Genomic DNA, 23,200 nt, shown 5'->3' with positions numbered 1-23,200 from the left:
ATAGATTATCGAAGGAGTCATGATTCAGAGGGCTTTCCCGCTCCAACCTGCTTCTCATCAGTTCTTCACTGCAATTTCAGAAAAGAAGAAGGACAGAGTCACCATTCACAAGAACAACAGCTCTTGGCTTTTTCTGTGAACCGGCTTTTCCCTACGTGTTAAAGTGAAGGAAAGAAACAAAACCCCAAGCAAACAAAACAAAACAAAACAAAACAAAACAAAACAAAACTAAACTAAACTAAACTAAACTAAACTAAACTAAACTAAACTAAACTAAACTAAACTAAAATAAAATAAAATAAAATAAAATAAAATAATAAAATAGACAAATGCTGGAATATTTGCACTAAGAGAAAGAAAGAAAAAGAAAAAGAAAAGGAACAGAGAAACTGGTACACAACTGATGTTGATCTAGCATCTCAGCCAGTAATCAGAGGGTATATGACATGAGAGATCCTATTCATCCTGCTCCTGGCATCAGAATATAAGACAACTGATGTAAGAACTCTCTAGGCAAACTGTATATGTTTCCTAAAGTATATGCAGACAGCAAGTCTACGCTTCTGTCCTTTTCAAGATGTTCATTCTCTGAGCTGGCCCCAGTCCTCCTTCATTGCACTCAAAGCCCCTAAGAACTATGAAACAATATCAGAAGGAAACTGCAATGTGCTTCCAGGTTTTTAAGGGAAAAAAAAAGTTAGGGTGAGAAACTCAGGAGCCGGTTCCCTCTAAAGCAAATTGAAAGATCAAACACAATAATATAAGAGTGCAAAATTCTACCATGAGAATCCTCCTCTAGTTTTCACCATTGCTGAGGTCCCGGAATCAGTATCTTAGTCCAACTGCAATCTGTTGATGAGCAAAAGGAGGGAAAGGTTGTAGCATCACGAATTAAAAAATAATAATCTCTCAAGCTTAATATCAGCAAAGATGATTATTTCCTTTGATTTGTCAGACTAATTGAAAATAGCTTTATAGTTCACAGATGATTAATTAGGAGCCAACAAGATCTCCATTTGCATCTTAGTAATTCTTCACTGTTTTATTTTGACATTTAGTCTTTATGCTTAAAATATTCATTGAGAAAGCAGAAAGGTGATTAACATAGGATTTTAAATGTGTGCCATTTGTTCTGATTTTTTTTACACATTTTTGTCAACAGAGTAGAAAGGAAAGAATATACAACATTACAAAATGATTACTGCCTGTTCCACTTACATCTGCTAAATCCTCCTTTATGGTAGACACAGTTTGACTAGGTTAATTTTGAAACAGAGGAGAAAGAGCCCAAATAAATGTCAGTCCTCTTCCCTTCCTCCCCCATTTCCCAAATCAAATGACTATTTGACCTCTGTATAATCATGCTGAAAGTTTTGAAGTGGTCATTCTTACATGAAACATCCTTACTCATGTGAACCATCCTGCAGAAGAAGATTAGAACATGCCATTGTTACCCTCTCCAGTTATCACCCATGAGAAAGTGGGTTCAAAATAGCATCTGACAAATATGGTGATATTTTACCATCCACCTGGCACTGAAAGGCAGGAGTACACATATTTCTGGGTGAAAGAACTCAGTTATTTCATTCCGTAATTTAAAAAAAAAAAAAAAATCATTTGCAGGTCATGTCTGTTGAGGATTTTTATGTTTGGGGGTTGCTTTTTGTTTGGTTTTTTTTAAACATTTTCTCACAGCCTTGGCAACCTCTCTCTTATCACACCATTCTTAAATCTCCAGTAAATGGAGTGGCGTGATAAGAGGTTTAACCCTTCATTTGGAAAGTAAATGCCTAACTCCTATGACGGTATAAACAAACTGGAAGAGTAAATACTGAAGACTAAAAGGAGGACTGATTCCTAAGGATTAAACCATGAGAAATCAAATTAGAAGAGCCAAACCTAACAATACTAACAGTAATACGAATGGCATTATTTCAAAGAAAACTCTTGCAGGAGGGGACTGGCTGATGGCTTTTGATTTTGGGGGAATAACCCTTTGTCTTCCATCAAACAGAGCCTTTTGCAATAGGTTCTGCCCATTTGTCCAAGCACAGGAGCAGGGTCTGGTCCATCTTGATTTCACATCAAGATCTTAATTTCAGACCATCAAATCACACCACTGAGTACCCAACAGGGCAGAGTAGAAAATGCTTTTCCAGCTCCTCTCCAAAGTCTGGAGATCCTGGAGATCTTTCTTAGTACCACCCAAAAAGTTAGCCAGGACCTTAAAGACCCTGCCGTGCCTTTGCCGTTAACCCAGTCCTAAATTCTTGTTGACACAGATTTGTCACCATGGTGGTCATGGTGGACTGAGACCAAAAGGGATCCATTCTAAGTGAGAGCACAACAGCGGCCAGGCTGTTGTTCAAGGGACAGGGAGCACACACCAGACAGTGGGGCTACACTAACCAGCAGTTCATTTATTTTTGAGTTGTTTTTTGTTTTTTCCTTTGTTCTGTGTTGGTTTGGGGTTGTTGTTTGCACTGTCAGCATGAGCAAAGCCTCACATTCCCCTCCCCATAGTAACTGCATAATAAATGCCGTCAAAACAAACTTTAAACAAACAAAAAAAAGAAATAAACATATTCCTTTTCACACCCCCAAGCACAAAACACTTTAAAGTCAACAGAATTTAATCTAGTTTATTCTCAAAAAAAAAAAAAAAAAGGAGGAAAAAATATGAAAACAAAACAAAAAAAAAGCAGGTCTTATCACTAGCAGTAAATAAATTTGTACAACCATTCAGTCTGTATAATAGGATGAAATAAATCTACATCTTTCTTATTTTGGTGCGTTGAATTATACATACAAACAACAATTACAGGAACTTGTTCACAATGCGTATAGACCTGGAGAATGGCTATCTGAAAACCCCTTGTTGGCAATGTCCGCATGTTAACACTGATTGCCTGACACCATTGGTACTTCCTATGTAAAAGGCCCATGGCCCGAAATGAATGATCTCCCTACAGGTTTTATTTATTTAGTTATTTATTTAGTTAGTAAGTTAGTTAATGCATCATCAAAACCGTGCTAGCCAGCCCCCTCCCCCTCCCTGGAAACGAAAAAGAAATAAATTTGTTTTAAAAAAAGGAACAAAATAAAATTAAAATAAAATAAAAGGAGAAGACATGACTGGCAGTTGGTCCATTTGTTCTTAAGACCGCGTTTCCTCTTGGTCTGCATTGTTTGTTTTTCTGGTTTTTAAATTGTCCTCCCGTCCTCTTTTTTTTATCCTTTTCCTTTAAAAAACAAAAAAATCTCTCGGAGTCCTTCATGCCTTTTTCTTTACAGCTTCCCAGATGCAATAAAGTCTTCCTCAAATGTACAGTATTTCTTACAATATAAGTTATATGCAATGTTCAGCGGTTTTTATTTTATTTTATCATTTTTTTCACAGCACTAGAGATCCTGTCCAATAGGGAATGCAAGTTCTGAATGGCTTATTCACAAATGGTATCCAGATTCAGTGGGTAAGAATACATAGACGCCATAGTGAGTTCCTTTAAAAAGTGGCAAACATCACTTTTTTAAAACTTTTTTTTTTACTTTTTTCTCTTTTTTTTTCTTTTTTTTTTCCTTTTTTGTGCTTTTTGTAGTTTTTTTCTGCGTTTTGTTTTTTTTCTCTCTCTTACGCCTTCAATTTTTTTTTTATTATTATTGTTTTTTATTATTCTTTTTTCCCCCTCCCATTTGATTTGGGACGTCAGACCCATAACCACACGCCTGCAAAAATGCAAGTATATAAAGTAAATCTCATTTTGAGACCGTAGGCATTCAGCAGGGGAGTCTCTCGCTAACCCATGGCAGTGACCATACTGGAAGGATGGTGAGGTCCGAAGGAGAGGCTGGATGGAGGATGCATCGGTGTCGGCGTAGTCAGCATGTGGCTGGAGTGACTGAAAGGTGAAATGTGGCTGATGGAGGACATGTGTCTGGAGAGGGCGGCGGGGTTAAAGGAGCTGCTCTTGGGAAAGTCTTCAAGGTTGTCATGGACCTTTTTGCACTTTTTGGATTTGCTAGACATCTTCCGGTTTCTGGTCTGAATTCCTTCTTTCTTCATAGTCAGGGGTCTGTTAATCTAAACAAAAATCAATTATTTTTTTTTGGGCTTCCATCCCTTCTCCCCAAATCACTGTGGGATCTGTGCACCTAGTGATGTGAACAGGACCAGCTGAACACCAGCAGCCCCCTTCCTCCTCTTGCACATCCCATGTGCTGCCATCACACAACCTCTCCCATCCCAAACTTCTGATCCCACCAGGAAATCCCAAGCCGGGTTGAAATTTCTGAAAATAAGATGACAGAAAATTTCTGGCAGAGCCTCACGGGTGCAAAAAGTACCCAAATAACTCACAATGACTCAAAAATTTCAGCTATCTGCACATTAGATAATTGCACTGTGTTTAGGAATGAAACCAATAATTATCACCTTGAAATATTCCCCAAAAACAACGTCTCACCCTGAGGCTTCCTGACTGATCTAAAAACCATTACTGGTAAGAGCTGCTGGGGTTTCAGTGCTAAGAGAGGTCTCAAACTTTCACAGTGGCATTAGGAAGCTGGGCAAACTCTTCACAAAAGGGACAGGTATTTGTCTTATTTTTCTTATTTCATAAGACTTTGCTCTGGCCATAATTTCATGTTTGCTTAAGCCAATACAATTTTATTTCTAAAACCTTCCAGGTCTTTTCTGGGGCTGCTGAAACAGGTATCCGTCCTGCCTGGCAGAGTATTTTCTACTTTCATGCAGACATAACTATAGGAAACCTAAGCATTATATTCTTCTCCATGGTTATAAACAGCTGCAATGACTCACCATATACTCATCAGGGATAGGAAATGGTAGAAAATGCTCTGTCAAACCACCTCTAAGAAACTCTTATTGCTGCATAAAGAGCCAGCATCACAATATGTATTAGTCCAGGTTCCATGAAAACCCCAAAAGACCACACTTGGGAAGGGATTTATGCACCCAATATCCATAAACATCCTTAAATATCTGTACTTGGGAGCATACATGGGGAGTCACACTGGTTTTGCACTGGTTCCTCTGCAGAATTTCACCCATAGCAGAAGGCAGGAGGGCACAGCAAATCCCACAGGGCTAAACACTTGTCATCATAAATGTGAGCACACGAGAGAACTGATGGATATTCTGCAAAAGGAAGAAAATGGGGAAAAAACTGGATCTTCTATCTGCCAGCAACTGCTGTCTCAACCCCGATGAAGAACAATAAAAAAAGCTCCTGCAAGGGTCCTGAACAGATCTTCATCCATAAGATCTTAAATCAGTGCAAGGGACAAAGCACTCCCTTCTTCCAGATCACAGCAAAGTTTCACTTCTTGCTTATCAGCCGCTGCTTGGTGCCTTTCCCCACGGCATGGGTGTCATTCATGTATTTCTGTCCCCAGGGAGGCAGGGATACAATAGCTCCCTGTTACAGGCAGGGGTGGAGGAACAGGGAGAGGAAGGACCAGGCTCATCTGCTCTGGTTTAGTCATCCCAAAGTTTGTTATTCCAGTCTGAATCAGTGACCCCAGGCTCTCCGTACCTGCAGTGATGGGAAACTTCACCTCATGTGAAAAACGGGTGAATAAAAGGCTGATCCCTCTACCTCTGGTAAAGGGAGCTGGAAGGAACAGCCGTGCTTGCTAAAGATAGGAAGGAGGAATCTGCTCATGTGCAGTGCAACAGCAGCCCTGGGGCAGCAACAAGCAAAAACCTCAAATGTCATGGCCTTTCAATACAATATCACCCATCTCCCTGGTTTCCTGTCCTTGCGGATACACACAGGATACACACACAAGGAAAGTCCTTTGCTCCAGCTGGATGTCTGGGAAGGGATAGCTTTGCCTGACCTGTTTTAAGTCAGCCAGAAGGGACGTGTTGCCCAGATTCAAATCTAGAAGAATGTTCCAAGTGATCTCCACCAAGCAGCAATGCTAGAGGAAACCTGGAAGCCTCTATCCCTGACAAATCCAGCTCAGATTTGGGGGAGGCACACAGGAACCCCAGGCTACGCATCTCCTAATGAGGATTTGCATCATGACACCAAGACTTAGGGGTAGCCAGAACTTATTTCCAGCTGAGACAACAAAGGTCCAAGCTCAGGAGCTGACGATGGCAAGGTGACATCAGCCTGGTGCTGGGACTGGGACTGTGCTGGCTCTTGGAGCAACCATAGGGGTCCTGACCCTGTGTAGCTTGGTGTCATGTCCTGCAGGACAATGACCACTTCCTTAGTGCAACACCCTTCATATTTCACTCAGTCGCTAAGAACAGACTGGTCCAGGCCACGATTTGAAACTTAAGGGTGGGAATGCCAGTGTTACTCAGGAAGGGGACAAAGCCACAGCCAGCCCTGCAACTGGGGTCAGAGATGCCATCCAAGCTGTTAGCTGGACACATCATCCTGGTGAATGTGGTTTCACCCTCCTAGCAGATACCTGACCCAAATGCCAAATGGATAAGGACTTGGATAAATGTCAGGAGTGAGAACAGCACAATCACAGCAGCAAGCTGAAAAATTTTTCAAGTGACTTCCAAGGCCAGTCCCAGCAGAACTGAAGCGATCCCTAAGACGTCAAAGCCATGGACCCATCTCTTGGGTAGAGGAACGTGAGACCTGGAGGGAAGACCTTTTTCATGAAAATTCATCGTACTAAAAATGACAAACACATGCTAAATTTAAATTAAACCAGCCCAACATATGTATATGAAATTCATTAATTTCAGATGGAGCAAATTAATTATGGGCAGGAATTACACTCTTTGTTTTATCATATGCAAAATACCAACCGCTTTGCTCTTGGGACGCATAACCCTGCTTTAGGATATTGTCAAAGAGTCTTTTCCTGAGAACTTTTACCAAAAACAATGGCAACTCACTCATTTCTATGGGCACAGGCCAGTCTGTTGTGCACCTCCAGCAAGGTATATTCCCACCCATCCCCAAAGTGAGTGAAGGCTGGTCCTGCCTCTAAGAAGGACTAAAATAACAAGGATGAGAACCTCACATACAACAGATCAAATCCAGGGAATAGTCTTCGACATTATAGGTCTGATCTTGCTCTGACTGAAGACAATGGGATTTTGCCATTGACCTCAATAGGGTCCTGTCACTGAAGCGGATTTATCCTTCAGACATAGTCATTACAATATTGGGTTAATCTTCCAGGCTGGCTCTATCTTAGAAAGCACTCTGGGATGCCACAGGATGAAAGGCACCGTATCAATGTGAAATATTAGGCATTGTTAATACTGGTGTTAATGGAGCCGGCTCTTGTTGAAGTCAGTAGGAGAAATGCCAACAGCTTCACTAAATGCACCCCAAGACTATTATGATTATTGCTTATATCCTACTGACAAATGGGTTTGCTTAAGCTGTGGGAATCAATGGCAAAACAAACTGATATAGCCCCATGAAAAAAAATAGCTCCATGAAAATATAGCCCCATGAAAATATAGCCTTTTCACTGCAATCACTCCCAGCGTGGACTTAAAAACTGGGTAAGCTCCATCTTTAGATCAATCCATTACAACAACCAAACGATCTGAAGGTCCATTAAAAATTCATTAAACCTAAAGATAAGTCAAAATGGGGAGAGAGGGTAAAAAAGCAGCCAGGAATTTGCTACAACCTAGCCTGAAACAAGGTGAAGGCATCTTCTGAGCATCCGAAGACCTTCCACTGGCATTGGTGCAACATCTGTGCAGAAAAACTCATCTGCTTGGGAGGGACATGTTATGATGAGCCTCTCTACTTCTGACACCTCTCCTGATGGAGAACCAATGAAGATAGATACACAAAGGCAGTAGGACCACAGCCTAAACAAACAAGTCTTGCACTTAACAGACCAGACCAGTTTGCACTAGCCAAGGAATTTTGTCCATGTGCAACTTCCTCCTCCCTGCTGTGAGTTGATTAAAGGATGATGCTGGTGCCTCCCAGCAGCCAAAAAGATAAGACATCTCCTGAAGCTACCATCACCTTACCACTGGTCACAAAAATCTCACTCCTATTTGGCTTCTAAAGCACAATGTGGCCTTCACAGTCACAGCTTCTAAAGCCATTTTGGCTGCAGAATGATACTCCAATGCTCTGCCATCAGGGACCTCTAAAGCTGGGGGTGGTATCTTCAAGAACTATCAGCTGCAATGTTGCCTGTTTGTCACCACAGTAATAACTAAGCATCATCTTAAAAAAGTGAAAAAAAAAAAAACCAAAACTCTATCCACTCATAGCTGATTTTACTATCCCTGCTTAGTTAAATTGCTGCACACAGTATCTTAGTCCTCTAGGGGTTTCATTTAAGCAGGTCCCATTAATGGAGTTGCTCATAAGGCAAGATGCTACTTGACTTGGGTAAGTAGCTGTGCTGAGCTTTTAAGCAGCTGTCGGTGTTTTTAATGAACATCAAAATGGTTCCAATGTGCTCAAGGCCTGCCCCATGTCACAGATTTCACAGTTGGATCCAAGCTTCCCTAAAAGTGGAGCTAAGGTCAATTCAGGCCAACTTGGTTCACAATGTTAACATGAAAAAGGCTGTGCTCTTGCAGGAACATTTCTGGAGAACCTCAGCACTCAGACACCATTCTAGGCACCTTATGGGGGATTCCTCTGGTCAGAGGCAGGTAGACACATCTGAAGTCACCTTTTGTAGTCATGGGGAGAAACTACACCATCTTCAAGAATACAAGTCATCTCATCCAAACACAGGCATCTCCATCACGTCCAGTGAATGGCACCTGAGAAGAGCCTATTTTCTTCAAAGGGCTTTGCTGAGGTACAGGGGGAGCAGCTCAGGTACAGGTGTCCCTGTAGGTCTCCTAAGCTAAGTGATATCAGTCCTACCACTGGTGGCTACACAGCCAAAATGAAAACATAGCACCAGTATAGATGTCTCCAATGAAGCTGACGGACCTTGCTCCCTTTTTGCCATGGAAATAGCAAACAGGGAATATTTTCTTGTGGTATTCTGAGAGCTTTCACTGTAGGTCTAACCCCTTTGTTTGTAGTGATCACACTTAGAGTTTGAGGACAACCTTTACTTGCTACATAGGACTCAAAACATGCTGAGACACCTGCCCACTAAAGGGTAAACACATTTTACTCTTTTCCAAGAGACATGCCTCTCACAGAGCAGATGAAAAATTACTCTGGTTGGGTTTTTTTTCTACTTAATACAAACTTGTTTACTCATCCCAAGAAACTGAAGAGCTTGAAATAACAAATGGAAGGTACTGAGACACCACAAGGGTTGGGTGCCCCATGAAACCCGATCTGTCTTTGATGTGTTTGTGTGGGTGGACATGAGGGCAAAACATAGTCCAAGATTTCTAAGTCAAACATAAAGCAAACGACCATCAGAGAAAAAAGAAAGAAAAAAAAAAAGAGTCATATTAAAGCGGAGAAATTGAAAGTCTTTTCCTTCTTCTGACATAATAATTATTCTATGCCACATGTGGAATGAGAGTAACAGGAGTAGCCTTAAGACTCCTTTATTAGTAGTATTATTCAGTAGAAGACCTTTCAGATCCCTTTAGCTCTTTCCCTGAGGCGCATATCCCTGGTTCCTACAAGCTGGCTTTGCATGGAGATATTAGATTAAATCTTCCAGCCATTTCATTTCTTTTTTTCTTCCCTTCCATGACGGATGCTTTAAAATTCACATCATAGTTTGGGCAGACTCTGCAACCCACTAACTAAATCAAGTCCTTTTTGGTTTAGGAATCACTTGCGTCAAACGGGGCAAACACAAGACCTAAATAAATCATCTTTGGGGATGGGTGGAGGGATGAGAGAAAGGCAGCCACAAACCCAAGAAAGATCTAAATAGTTGCTGGCACATTTTGCTTCTTTTCCAGAGTTTGTATTTGCTGGAGGAACCAAGCTACACATAGAAGGGGTATTGGCTTGCAGGACACCATGTTGTCTTTTCCAATACACTGAGCCAAATCAGCAGCAGATAATGTCCCTCTGTGTTGATCCACCCTTCCTTTCTTGGCTCAGGCATGGGAAAGCTCTAACATTACCCGTGGACAGACCTTTTTTATACCTCCCCATGTTGGATGGGCTACTTTTGAGGGGATGCCGACTCATCGCTCCAACCCCCAAAGTCCTCAAAGAACATTGGAGGGTTCAAGGAGTGTCAAAGGAGGTCTCAGCACCACACAAGACTGGGAATCCTGAAGTCAAGGAAAAGTCTGGACCATCAAGCACCGAAACTGAGACCCGGTTATCGAGCGATACAGTCACACTTACATTGTGCAGCTTGTAGTAGAGCCCGCAGGCGTTACAGACGGGATCGCCGTTGGCATTTCTCCTCCACAGGGTGGTAGTGGTGGTCTGACAGTTCGCACAGGACGTGCCCGCCCTCCTGGCTGCAGACTGCGGGAAGGAGGGGAGAGACAGGGGAAGAGAAGGAGAGGGAGAGAAAAGCACCCGTGTTAAAAAATAATTAAAAAAAAAATAAAATAAAAAAAAAAAAAAAATAAGATACAATCAGCAAAACTGCTGAGAAAGAAAACATCAACCCTGCAAGACTGACGCACATCAGCAGAGGCCTCCAGAAACTGGCTTGTGAGAACAAACAATAATTCTGAAAAAAATCCCTGAGGTACTTTAATCCCAAATTATATATATGAACTGAATCAAGTGCCAAAGGGCATCCTAAAAGTGAGTGCTAAACCTCTGATAGAACTCATCAAAATTAGCAGTGCTGGCACAGCCCATTCCAGAGGGGAAAACATTATTTAAATGCCAACACGTCTTTCCATCTTAATTCTCTCAGACCCCCCAGGGGTCTAATTCTGCAGTCAGGGCCTGAACCAACAATTGTTGAAGTCAACGGCAAGAAGTCACACCGGCTCCAGCAAGTGCTGGGTGAGACCCGCGCTGAGTTGGTGGGCAGCTGCTTGCCGGGTCTGACCGCAAACACGGCCCCATCCTGTAAATTCAGTTCAGCTTCAAAGGATACGGGCTCCAGATCGGAAATAACACTGTGGCAAAGAGTGAGAATCCCAACTTTCTAATTACACCCTTTTGCAGCCTAAACCTTCATGTTTATTTAAGGATCGGTAATGAGGTTGAAAGAAAAAGTTGCCATTTCATAAAGGGAGAGGAACAAGAAAAAGTCTACGTGTCGAAGTGTATGAAGAAGCTTTTTTGTTAGCTGTGATAATGATTTAACAAAGCCAAATTTGGCAAAGACGCTCCTCTTTCACATGCATGAATTCATGTTTGTCATTTAAAAACTGTAACTTCAGCAAACAAATTGTCCTTCTGCCACTGAAGGAGGAAAAGGAGTTTGCAGACTTCTATGTGAATGCGTATGCATGTTTGCGTGTGTGCAAGTGCCTACAGCTCCTAAAAAAAGACCTTTAGATCCCCGTCCTATCTCTTCTCCATCAATATGACACAGTCCCGGAGCTCTGATTTCATCCCGATGCATTGCTTTCAATGGGACTGCTCATGTGCTTAAAGTTAAAACATGTGCTTAAGCGATTTTCCAGATCATAGCAATGCTTGGCACCTTGCAGAACTGAGCCTTTAATGCTCTCTTTTGTGCTCTTACTGTTTCAAATTTACCCCTCACCCCACACAGCCGCACACTGTAGCACATCCAACATTTGGGAAAAAAAAAGAAATACCACATCTTTGGATACAGTACAACAAACCCAAAATGCAAACATGGACACTGGCACAGCACTAGCATTAATACCAACTCTTGTTAGGTCATGTTGCAATTTTAATCATAATTGAATGCAGCGTAGGTGGAGAGAGGACGAGTTGGTTTTGTTTTAGATAGAGTAGGATTTTTTTTTTTTTTTTAATTAGGCAAAAAGGACTGTCTAAAACATAAATAAATATGATGCCCGTGAGCATTACGAAGAGCCTGATTTGACAGCAAGGGGTTCTCACTGACTGCCCGTGGGGACATTTCCGTTTTGCCTGACCATAAACCACACTGAAACGAGCCGATCTCAAGCCCGAGGAGGCCTTTAGCTGACTTCTCCGTGCTGATGACAAACAGGAGCTGGGAATGGCACATGGGTCTTTGCTTGCAAAAATCCCAGTGCCCAAAGAAGTTGAAACATCCCATCACCAAAAGCAGAGCCCCGAACAGATGTGCACACACCTTGGTCCTGTCCTCCCAGAGCCAGACAATCCCATGGCCCCAGATTGCGTTCCCATCAAAATCACCGGGTAAATACATGTCATCATGGACACAACAGTTCTCACTGAAACATGGGGGTCAAGTCTTCAGGTCTCTGTCACCACGCCAGCTCCTGCTGGCCCAGTATGGGTGGCTCAGAGGCTGGATTGAGTCTCTCAGTGGCAGCTTTGCCCATATCAGACTCAAGAATCAAGCCTAAGGAAATTTCTAAAAAACAGTGATATTTGACTCAGCCCACACAGGGGAAATATCTCCTTTGAAGATATTTGGGGTTTCTACACGACGCTCACCATAATTTCTCCTATGTCAAGTGCATTTAAAAGATTGTGCCTGGTCACCACCTTGCCACCTTCAAACAAACTCTGACATTAAATAAATGAAAAAAATCACAACATCTGCTGTCTTCTCTAAAACCTTTTCCATCTGCCACATTTCCCCTATAAAAATTCAGTGATGCTAGCTGAATATTTTAAACTCTGTGCTCTTTCGGTCCCAAACTCTACCTTTTATGCTGTACCAACTTACACTGGAGACACCGGCAGTGGGCAGGAAACAATGAATAATAACGCTATTGTAAAAGCGCCCAGCAATGACATCCATTGGCGCCAGTCACCGACGTGAGCCCGGCCATGTAAGTAATGGGATGACTAATAGGGTGCCCTATATCATATATAAGACCAGACCCCATAGCACAACTGCTTGTGAGCAAGGGCACAACTTGAAAAGCACTGGCAGTAATGAAAAGATGGAATTGAGGATGGTGCAGGAGGAACCACTGACAAAGACAGTTAATTAAGGGGCCTTTTCACTCTCTGGATTTCCAGGGGATACCCAGAAAGTTGCAAGCATCAGCTTCCTAAAAAAGACTGCAAATGCGTGTACCTTCTGAGAAAATTGGCTATAATCCTTCCAAAACCAGCATGGCTGGACATGGAAACAGAGAGCCTTGCATGCACCTGGGCAGGGAAAGGAAGAAAATTCAAAGAAAGGTTCAATGGGGACAGGAATGGTCTCAAAGAGGGCTGTAGACCTTTTAACCAGAGTGGTGGTGTTGTACAACCTGCCTGTTCCTGATGCTCCTGCCAACATCTCCAGATCTTCCACTTTGCCCCCAAAACGAAGTGGAGCTGCCCGAGCCCCTTCAGCCAACAAGGTGACATCCATCTCCCCTAAAGGAAGCCCTTACAAAGGCGCCCATTGAATTTAATAAGGCTTGGGCTGGGTTCTCAGCCTCTGAGGGTTTCTTTGCCTTCTCTCTCCAACCCATCGGAGTCCCTTCATTAGTTTCAGTGTGCCTTGGGATCAGAGCCTACCAAACCAGCCCAAGGTCACGCAAGAAATTCTGTGGCACACTGAATCCGCACCCCAAGCCTCCATACACAGCATCACCCTGCCCAGTCCCGCTCGTCGCCTTTACTTTTTTCTTTTCTTTCTCCCTTTTTCTGTTTGTTGTTTGTGTTGTTTTTTGGTTTTTGTTTTTTTTTCCCAAGAATGACCTTTCACAATGTATTTATTTATATAGTTCATTCTACATGTGCTGGCCTAGGGTGACTCGGGACATTCTTTCGTGGTTCCATCAGACACTTTTTGAAAGCTCTCCCCCCCTTTTCCAGCCACTTTCCTATTCTGCCTCCCCCTCCGCTTGTTTGGATACACTCAAGCTCCTGTGTGTTTGGGCTGGGGAAACAGAGCTGTTGTTCAGGAGTTATCTCCAGGGCTCAGATATCCGGCAGCTTTTTCCTAGGAAGTTAACTTTACACATAAAGAGAGAATGAGGAAAAAAAAAAATAGAAAAGAAAACGAGGTATGTGTGTTTAAGACAGAAGGGCTGGGGGGAGGAGGAAAAAAGAACAAGAGAGCTGCCCAAAAAAATTAAAAACCCCAGCCTGCACTTCCCTCCCTAGAAAGCTTTTCCTTTTTTCTAACAAGGCTGTGAAAGATGAACATTTTCTTAGACGGGAAAAGCCCAGAGAAAGGCACAGAGAGGTTTCACCACCGGGAAGTTCGGCAGTAGAGGAGTAAACCCGCGTCTTCTCCAAATCCCACACAGCCAGACAGAGCTGAGGTCGCTGCCCCTCGCAGAGAAACCCCCTGCAAATGCTTCCCAGAACCTGTGGAAATGACACCGATCCGATTTTGTGGATGTCTCACAGGTGAGGAAGCTGAATCCGTGCCTAAGAGTTGCCGGCCCAAGGCCGTGAGCACCTCTGCGGGGAACACGAGGCCAACGAACCTGCCCGCATGATCCGGCCATGCCGGGCACAAGCCTCACGCCACCACTCACATCCACCCACCAGCTCAGAAACTCTGCGGAGAGGCGAGAGATGCTTTTCATCCGCATTTTGAGCAGCCCCCAGGAGCCCGACCACGTCTTTAATCCTAACAAAACCAAACGTGCCTCGATTCGAAACATTCAATACCTTCCCAAGCAGGGAACACACATTTTTCCCCCACTTGATATATTTTTTCCCCTTGTGGTTTGCCTGATTATTTGCCAAATATACTTCAACGCATTTGTTAGCCGTGCACACAGCTTCCAGACCTTTTTGTGGCTTCCAGGGAAATTCATAAATAGATCACTGGGGATGCTGTAACATATTGCCTGTACTTAATACAGTTGCTAGGCTTGCAACTATTATTTCAACTATTTATGCACACATTTTGTCTTCCTTTAACTTCTGTAACCCTGGGAATATGCTCAGCTTTGCACAGTCACCAGGCTTTGCCATCCCCTACTTTGTTTCCTCGCTCACAACAACTCAGAGGGGAATGACACAATTTGAGACCCACATGGCTCAGGTACAAATGGCCACGCCAGGTTCAAGCGGCACCAGAACCATCAGCGAAGCAATTTGCAGGACCAAGGTCTGGCTGATACTCCAGGGGTAGCCGGTACCCAGCTTGGGTCTCCCTCCACAACACTGCCAGCCAAAGGGGATGGAGATATACTTGGTAAGACAAGGACAGCAGTGTGGCAAGCCCAGGAGAAATTCTGTTCTCCAGATAATCTCTTTCATCACAAGGAAATTATTCCTCTGCCTGTGTCCCCTGGAAAAAGACACCATCCTTGGATCGCCATCCAGGCGCGTTGTGCAAAGGCATCTGTCCCATTACAACCTGGGAGAAAACTCAGTTCTGGTTTGCAAGAAGTCCTGGATCTTGATTTTTTTCAGCCTGTTTTGCAGTTTGCAAGAGGACGAGACAACTGAGGCCACAGTGGCTGGGACCATCCCTCCAACCCCCCTCTAGCCCTCTGACACAGTCAGACCAAGTTTTGGAGCTGAGCTTACCCCCGCTTCATGCCAGAATGTAAATGAGGAGCAAAAGTTGCAGAAAAAGGAAAATGAAGTATAAAAAAAAGGAGACTCACCAGCCTTCTCTTGGGTTTGATCAGGGGCCGGTTCTGCCCATTCATTTTGTGGTAGAGTCCACAGGCGTTACACAAATAGTGCCCGGTGCCATCTCTTCTCCACAAAGGGGTTGAGGTAGCCCCACAATTTACACACTCCCTGCCTTCTGGAAACAAGAGAGCACACAGTTCACTTAGGGAAAGCAGAGGTAAAAGCAGCTGGGTAAAGCCCCCCACCCAAATAAACCATACCCCCCAAGAGACCCCGCCATTCCAGACCCTGCCAGTCCCCTCCAAGCACAGGATGTCCAGGCAAGGGTCCAAGGCCATGGCTGAGTGACATCCCTGGCATGGGCTGGGGAGAGTCTGATCGGGTCTGATCCTGTCCCCCTCCCCAGCACCACCCTATAAGCAGCACCAGGCCTGTGTCCCAGCAGCAGGGAAGAAGGATGGTGACAATGACAACCCAAAACCTGTGAGGGCTTGAGGGGCTCTGTGGAGAAGGTCTCACCCCTCCTGAATGTCCCTCCTTTGAATAGAGGCTGGCAGTTCCCCCTTACCTGGAGGGCTCCTACAGCCCTCCAGACCCCGCATTTCTATATGGACCAGACAAACTTTGGCAGGCTTTGCAGGGGCCTCCAACCCCCCCAAAATGAAAGGCTACCAAATTTAAGTCCATGGCCCCCTGTCTGACGTGTATGAGGACCCCAGGGTCACTCCTTGAGCACTGCTCCAGCTCCAAGGGTGGTGCATAAGCCGGGAGAGACCTCTTTCTTTGGCCACAAGTCAAACCACATCAAGGACCCCCGAAATAATCGCAGATCAACATCCAAAACACCTCCCCAACCCCAGCCAATAGACAATCACTCTGCCAACATCCACTATTGATTAATTTGCAATTAAACTTCTACCGCCCAACGTAGGAAAACCTCCTGGTTTCCCCACTGCGTCTACAGCCTGATATTTGGGATTCCAAACTGCCCTGAGCCTGCCTGAGCCCTGACTGAGGTCTTTCCCTCCTTCTTCTTCTTTTTGGCACCTTTCTATCCTCTCTCCAGCTTTTGGGAGGGGGGGTTCCCCCAGGTTATGAGCTCCCAGCTTGGAGAAAGGAACTGGGGGGTGCAGGCATGCCTCCCAGCTACTTTCAGAGGGTTGAGTGGGTTTTTCTTGGGTGTTTGGTTCGTTGTTTTTTTGTTTTGTTGTGTTTATTTCTTGCACCTAATGAGACTCCCAGCCCATCTGAGAGCAGCACAAGACCTCAGCCGGCCAGAGCAGAGCTCACTCAGCACAGAGCCGGCTCCCGCGCTGCGTTCGGGCGAGAGGCATCCGCACCCTAACCACAAACGGCAACCGTCTTTCCAGAGCCTTTGCGCTAAACCCCTCTCCTCTCACCCACCCAGCGACAACCAAAACCAAAAAGACATTCGGAGCCGTTTCTCCCTTTTTCATCCTGCAAAAATACCCCCCTGCCTCCTTTTCCTCCAGCACTAACTCTTTGTCCGCGAGCTTTCCAGCTTGCTAAAAATCAACTTAAAAAAAAAAAAAAGAAGTAAGAGGAAAAAAAATAGGTGTTGCTCCTGGGGTTGGTTTATCACGAACCGCAGATGTGTCTCTAGAAGGTAAAGTAACAGAAAGTGGCAAAAGGAAAACAAGAGGCGGGGTAAGGGGGGGTGGGGGTGGGCAAGGCGGTTTGAAAATACCGCGCAGCCGGTGCCCCGGCGGGAGCTGCGGCTCCGCGGGTCCCAGGGCAGCCGGGGAAGCACAAAACCGTCCGGTTTGTACCGGGGGCGAGAATAGAACTGTCCCTGCCCCGCTACAGCACCCGGTCCGTACCGGGGCCAGACGGGGAGCTGCTCCCGTTAATACCCAGGTCGGTTTTTTTCCCCTCTGGTTAAACGGGGCAGTCGCTCCGGGGCTGTTTGAGTCTCTGTCCCTCTCTTTTGTTTCACTCCATCTCTCTCTCTCTCTCCTGCTTTCATGTACAAAACATACAGGTCTGGGTTTTTTTGTCACTCTAACCGCATCCGGACTCTATTAAAGTTCCTGGCGCTGGATAAACAATGCAACTGTCGCGTGCAGCAGTCTGAAAATAATTGGATTAGCTCAAACATATCAGCTAAATAGAGACAGTCCCTGCTCAGACAGACAGAGTAAATGTCACCCTGGAAAAACCCTGAAAACTGATCTCATTCATGCCAGGCAACCCTGCAGCAGCCTCCTCGGAAAAAGAAAAAAAAAATAGAAGAAAAAACAATTTTGCACTAATCGCCCTTTCCCTGCACACACACACACAAACACACACCCCTCGGCTCACACGCTGCCCCTCGGTGCACACAAACGTCCGAGCCCGGAGGGTTCAGGGAGCGGCGCAACCCCCCAGCCCCTGAACGGGGTGCGCAAAGCTCTGGGACCCCCCCAGTTCCTCCCTGAGCGAGGCGGCCAGGGGGATGCTTTTGGGGTCTTGCCTTGGGGGTGGCCAAAGACCTTGGTGCGGAGCTGGATGGGTCTGGGGGTGGTCAAAAGCCCCGGCACGGAGCTGGATGGGCGGGGGACTGAGTGGGCGAGCTCACCCCCCAGGGAAAACCCTCCCCGCATCCCCGGGCGTCGCATGGGAAGAAGCCCTGGGAAGAGCGAGGCGGAGGGCAGGCGGGGGAAGTTGGCCGGGATTTAGTACCATTATTAAAATACAGAGAGATACACTAATGCTGCGGTTCCCTCGGTTTCGCTTCCTCCTTAGGCACCCTGTAGGCGCTTGGGGTGTCGGAGGGGGCCGGATCGCCCCCGGGACAAGTGGTTTGGGGTTTTGGGGAGGTTAAATCCCCAGCCCGAGTGGGACAAGGGGGAGTTTGGTTATAAACTCAGCAGGACAACCTGTAAAGCCGATACACACCCATCCCCGGGGGCTTCAGCTCCCGCTGCGTTCATCAGACGGATGCTTGTGCGCATCCCTCTGCGTGGAGAGAGGAGACGGCGTCGCAGCCTTTCCCTTTCGCCCCCCGCTTTCCCCCAGAGCTTCCTCTCCCGAGCAACGGGGATGAAGAAGCCAAAAACCCCTACCTGTGCTTGACCGTGCTTTCGGTCGCGATTTGCACCCGAACCCGGTAGGCGATCCTCCTAAGAGGCTACTGGGGGGAAAAAGTCCAGAGCCATATTCTGGGACATACGGCGGATAGGTAGTGATGGGGTGATGAGCGGAGGAGGTGGCTCCTCCTAAAGAGGCCATGCTGCTCCGAGAGTGAGAGGACTCCAGCTTCATGGTATCGGCCAGGGACACCTGGTATTTGATGCATTCCTTCTCGTCCTGCCTAGTGGAGCCGGTGGAGCCGGGGGTGGAGATGGACGGATCCGGGGACACATCTTTAGGAGGGGTCGGCGGGAAGGTGAAAAGGTGCGGGCTGGAGTGGCCGGCGGATAAAGTGGAAGAGGAGGCGGGTGGGTAGACGGAGAGGGGTCCCGGTGAGCTGTGATGGATGGAGGTCTTGGAGAAAGGGCTGAGGTTCCAAGGGGAAGCGCTGTGGTGGCTGCCCAGCGCCTTGCTCCCGTCCAGCCAGGGCAGCGAGCCGTGCAGCAGCGGGGGCCGGCACACCTGGCTCCCTGCTCGGAGAGAGCACAGCGAAAACACCCGTTACACTCCCTTTGCCACCCTGGCAAGCCCATCGTAGGGATGCCGGGCTGTGTGCCCCACTCCCTCCTTCCCAAAGGGCTCAGCATGAGGGGGGGAAATAAGCAACATTACATCTGGTGTGAATCCCCATTCGCCTTTAAAAATTAAAATTTAAAAACTCCAATAAGCCTGAGCTGGCAGCCCCGATCCTGCCCAGGAGCGGGTTCTGAGTCCGGATTCGCCGACCAGGGATGCCAGCCCTAGAACACAGAGTTTGGCGAGCCCTGCTTCGCGCTCCCCCTTTTCCAGACAATCCCACATGGACTTTGAAGCAAAGACCCTTCGTGGAATCGCCAAGACCCCACTGCAGAAATATTTTGTTTTTCTTAGCTGGAACATAATTTTCCAAACGCAGCCGTGGGCTATAAACCCTGGGAATATTCTGGCCAAACGAAGAAGACCAGAAGATGCCCACAGATGTGATAATAACCTCTCCAACAGAGCTGCTAAACTTTGCAAACCGCCTAGTTTGTCTTTTTTACTTCCACGAGGCTGCACATAGATGTTAGATGGCTTTTTCCGTGGCGATATGGCACACGGAGAGAGTACCAGCTTTCTCAGAGAAACTCTCCATCTCCTTCTTATGACGAGAGACCCTTCACTTGTATTTTAAAATACAGACCTAGAGTTTGAAAAAAAAAAACAACCCTCACTAGGTTTACGCAGTCAAATCTTGATTTCCTTGGTTATTAATGCTCTTAGGAGATGGTAGCTAATATTTTAATTACTGCCCTTTCTAATAAAAAAAAAATAGTATATCCAAAGAATTAAATCTACACAAATCCCCAGCAATTTGAGCAAATTGCTACAAGTTGAAAAACAGAGTTATTCAACTGGAGGAGAGCAAGTTTGTGCCTGCTAATAAAGTCCTAGAAATGCATTGACATCTAGAGAACCTTAACCTCTGTAGGTCTCTGGATATGTGTATAGAGGCTGCTAAATATACAGAATGAGAGATGCAAACACAGATCTATAGAGCCAGAGAAAGTTAAAGAGCCGGGACAGTGTGCACACGTATGTTTGCCTGGGAGCTTGTACGTGTCTAGAAAATCTCCAAGCTAGTTTTCACAGTACCAGGCATTTGTGAACAATACTGAAAGTAACTGCTCAAAAGGAAGGGAAGGTGGGTTATACGAATAGAAAGGGTCAAGATTCATTATCTTCTCCAGGAAGTAGCATAGTAAATAATATTCAGGCTAGATCAGAGAGAACGCATTTCCACTTTCTGCTGATATATTGGAAAAAAAAAAAATAAAAAGAAAGAAAAAAGAAAATAAAAGGAAAGAAAGAAAAGACAAAGTGTGCTGATCCTTAGAAATAATTGTTTTAAATGGACTAATAGCAGAACAATGCAGTTACTGAGCGGAGCCTAATGCAGACTCACACTCAACAAGTAGCTGAGGGCTGGGAGCAGCCCCTGAACCCGGCTCGGCTCCATCCCCACTCACTCGTCCCACTCCCTTTTCCTTGATTTTGGGGTGATTTCCATGGCAAACCTCGGGTTTTTTAGATTTCACCGCCACAGAGATCACTCTCCGGCTTTGCGAAACAGCATCTGCTTTTTCCCCCTCCTTTTAAATTTTTTCTATTCTCCCTATTATTTTCACCATACAGGTAAACACCAGTTATAAACACTGAATCTCTTCGATTCAACATAAAAGATGGCACTAAAACACCCATCCCCTCATGGACCTGGGCCTCATCGGCCCCAGGTATTTCACCTCCTCTCTAAAAGCTGTGACCCAGGAACAAAACTCACGATGTGGATCATTACCTTCCTGCAGGACCCACAGGAAAACACACCATCTCTGATACCTAATTACACCACGGGATTTATTTTTTCTTTTTTAGTTTTAACACTCGCCGTGATGTGGCCCTGGGTGCATGTGCAAAACTTTCAACCCAAGCCTAACAAGCTCACCAAGTGAGAATGAAATAGCCCAAGCGTGAGGACAGCGGGGTCATTTTCACACCCCTGCTCTCCAGCTTGCTTTTCTTCTCCAGAGCAGCTTAATCGTGCAAAAACTAAACACCGTATAGAAAACCCTAACTGTTAACCTAATTGAGAGAGGCGATGGGGAAACTAAAGCGAAAGAGAGAGGAAGAAAACCAGAGAAAGATTAAAGGGAAAGAAAGAGAAAGAAGGAAAGTGAGAGAGAAGGGGAAAGGGGGAGACAAGAGAGAGGGGAGAGAGATAAGAGGGGAAAGAGAGCAAGAGAAAGAAGGAGAGAGAGAGATAAAGAAGATATAAATAAAGAGAGAAAGAAATAAAAGAAGAGGAAAAAGAGAGCAAGAAAGATTAAAAAAAAAAAAAAAAAGAAAGGAAGCCTGGATTATTTTTTTTCTTAATTTCCAATAAGCCAACCCCAAAATCCACCCGTGACGTAGTTGCCCCGCTGGCAGGAAAGCTGCCGGGGTCTGCCCGAAGGCAGCCGGGCCGGCGGGACTCGGAGCAGCGCGGAGGGACCGGGACCGGTGCCGGGGCTGCCCCGTGGGAACCGCGATGTCGCCGGGGACACTCACCGTGATGGGCCGTGGGGTATCGCTGCACGGTGGCTCTCACGGAGTTGCCGTAGTACGGGGGGACGGGGTTGCCTTGTCCGTCGATATTAAAAAGTACATCCACTTCCTCGGCGAGAGGATACTGCGTGGGGTCCATGTAGGTATGGCCGAGCGTGGGGTGGTGCGAGTCCGGGTGCTGCCCATTGAGCACGGCCGGGTGGTGGTGGCTCACCCACCGCGGCTGGTCCGTGGAGACCTCCATCTTCCGCGCTGGCTGCTCTTCCTCCTCCTCCTCCTCCTCCTCAGCAAGGCGCAGAGGGCTTGAGATTGGAGGGGGAGACGGTGCCGAAGTTTATTGCAGAGCGGTGGAGGGGAAAGTGCTCGGATGTTGCTGTTTAAGTTGGTTTAAAGTGGAGGGAGGGGGGTGATGGTGATAAACGATCGATTGAAAAAAAAAAAAAAAAGAAATTATATTTCAAGAAAAAGAAAAAAAAAAGGAAAACAAACAAACTCGGGGAAAAAAAATCTACGAAGTGAGATCCCCTCGGTATCTTCCGCTCTTCTGCAGATGTTTCTCTTCTTTGATCACCTGTAACGAGAAAGAGGAAAGGGAAGGAGCAGAGAGAGAGAGAGAAAGAGAGAGAGGCAGAGAGAGAAACGTGCTTGAGAAGTTTTGAACTTTAGCACCTGACTTTTTAGGCAGGAGAAAACCCATCCCATCCCTCGGCAGCCATCCCTGGGAAGCGCCTGCTCTGCCCTGGACCCACCTCTCCCCAGCGCCTCTTTCTCTTTCGCTCTCTCCCGGCTCGGAGCGGAGCCGAGCAGCTCTAACCGCGCTTCTGCCGCCTCAGCTCTTACTCTTGCCTCTTTTTTTTTCGCTCGTCGCGGTTGTTTGTTTATTTGTTTATTTGCTTAATTTGCACCTGAGAAGCTCCAGCGGCTTAAGCCGGTGAGAACTTGTGCCATTCGCTGCTCTGCAGCCTAGAGCCACTTTGATTGCTCATTAATTATTATGCAACTGAGAAAAGGGGGGAAAAAAGGGGGAAAAGAGAAGGTGGGGGGAAATCGAGAAAGGGAGGGAAAAGCGATTGGGGAGAGGGTGGGGGTGAAGGGAAGGAGCGGGAGGAAAAGGAAGGAGGGGAGAGAAAACAAAACAAAACAAAAAGGCGACAAGTTGCTAAAGAAATTCCGCACAAACCTTGTGGAGAAGCAGTGTGTGACCCAGGAGAGATGAAGCTGAAAGTGCTTGATCAGATCAGATTGTGCTAGCTTGCTCTATTTTTTTTCCCCTATATTTTTTTCTCTGTCCTTTTTTTTTTTTTTTTTTTTTTTTTTTTTTACAGGGAAGGCATTCTTTCTGAAAGGAGCAGGATGGCGCCAGCCGGCTCAGTGCTTACAGACAGCTGTGGCGAGACGCAACTTAAGGAGGTTCCAGTGTCATAAGCCCGGGGGAGGCGGAGCTTGTCCCCGCCTGAGGAGGGGACCGGCGGGGCACACCGGCC

At 45.9% G+C, this 23,200-nt stretch overlaps 1 protein-coding gene across 2 annotated transcripts; it reads right to left on the bottom strand.

The window, feature by feature from the left end:
* Window positions 1-2,622: 2,622 nt before the first annotated feature.
* Window positions 2,623-22,169, bottom strand: GATA3 (GATA binding protein 3). 2 transcript variants are annotated; one of them, XM_082059991.1, is made up of 5 exons: window positions 21,720-22,169; window positions 18,590-19,126; window positions 15,554-15,696; window positions 10,269-10,394; window positions 2,623-4,081 (listed from the first exon to the last, which is right to left on the bottom strand). In XM_082059991.1, exons 1-5 carry the CDS (start codon window positions 21,958-21,960, stop codon window positions 3,797-3,799), a joined length of 1,332 nt encoding a protein of 443 aa, XP_081916117.1. In that variant the 5' UTR covers window positions 21,961-22,169; the 3' UTR covers window positions 2,623-3,796. The 2 variants fall into 2 exon arrangements, with proteins under 2 accessions (XP_081916117.1, XP_081916116.1); XM_082059990.1 differs by having other exon boundaries at window positions 15,554-15,699; window positions 21,720-22,167.
* Window positions 22,170-23,200: the final 1,031 nt, after the last annotated feature.

The sequence above is a fragment of the Streptopelia decaocto genome (genome assembly GCF_964273445.1).
Source record: "Streptopelia decaocto genome assembly, chromosome: 1".
In the NCBI taxonomy this organism is placed as follows: domain Eukaryota; kingdom Metazoa; phylum Chordata; class Aves; order Columbiformes; family Columbidae; genus Streptopelia; species Streptopelia decaocto.
The sequence above is the reverse complement of the archived record's forward strand: the minus strand, read 5'-3'. Positions and strand labels throughout refer to the sequence as shown.

Bases quoted from the DNA above. Each gene is read 5' to 3' on its own strand.
- GATA3 (XM_082059990.1), bottom strand. From the start codon at position 21,960: ATGGAGGTCTCCACGGACCAGCCGCGGTGGGTGAGCCACCACCACCCG. The intron at 15,700-18,589 runs GTAGGGGTTTTT...TCTTGTTTCCAG, and splicing joins GAAAGCACGGTCAAGCACAG to AAGGCAGGGAGTGTGTAAAT. The intron at 10,395-15,553 runs GTGAGTCTCCTT...TCCTTCCCGCAG, and splicing joins TCAAACCCAAGAGAAGGCTG to TCTGCAGCCAGGAGGGCGGG.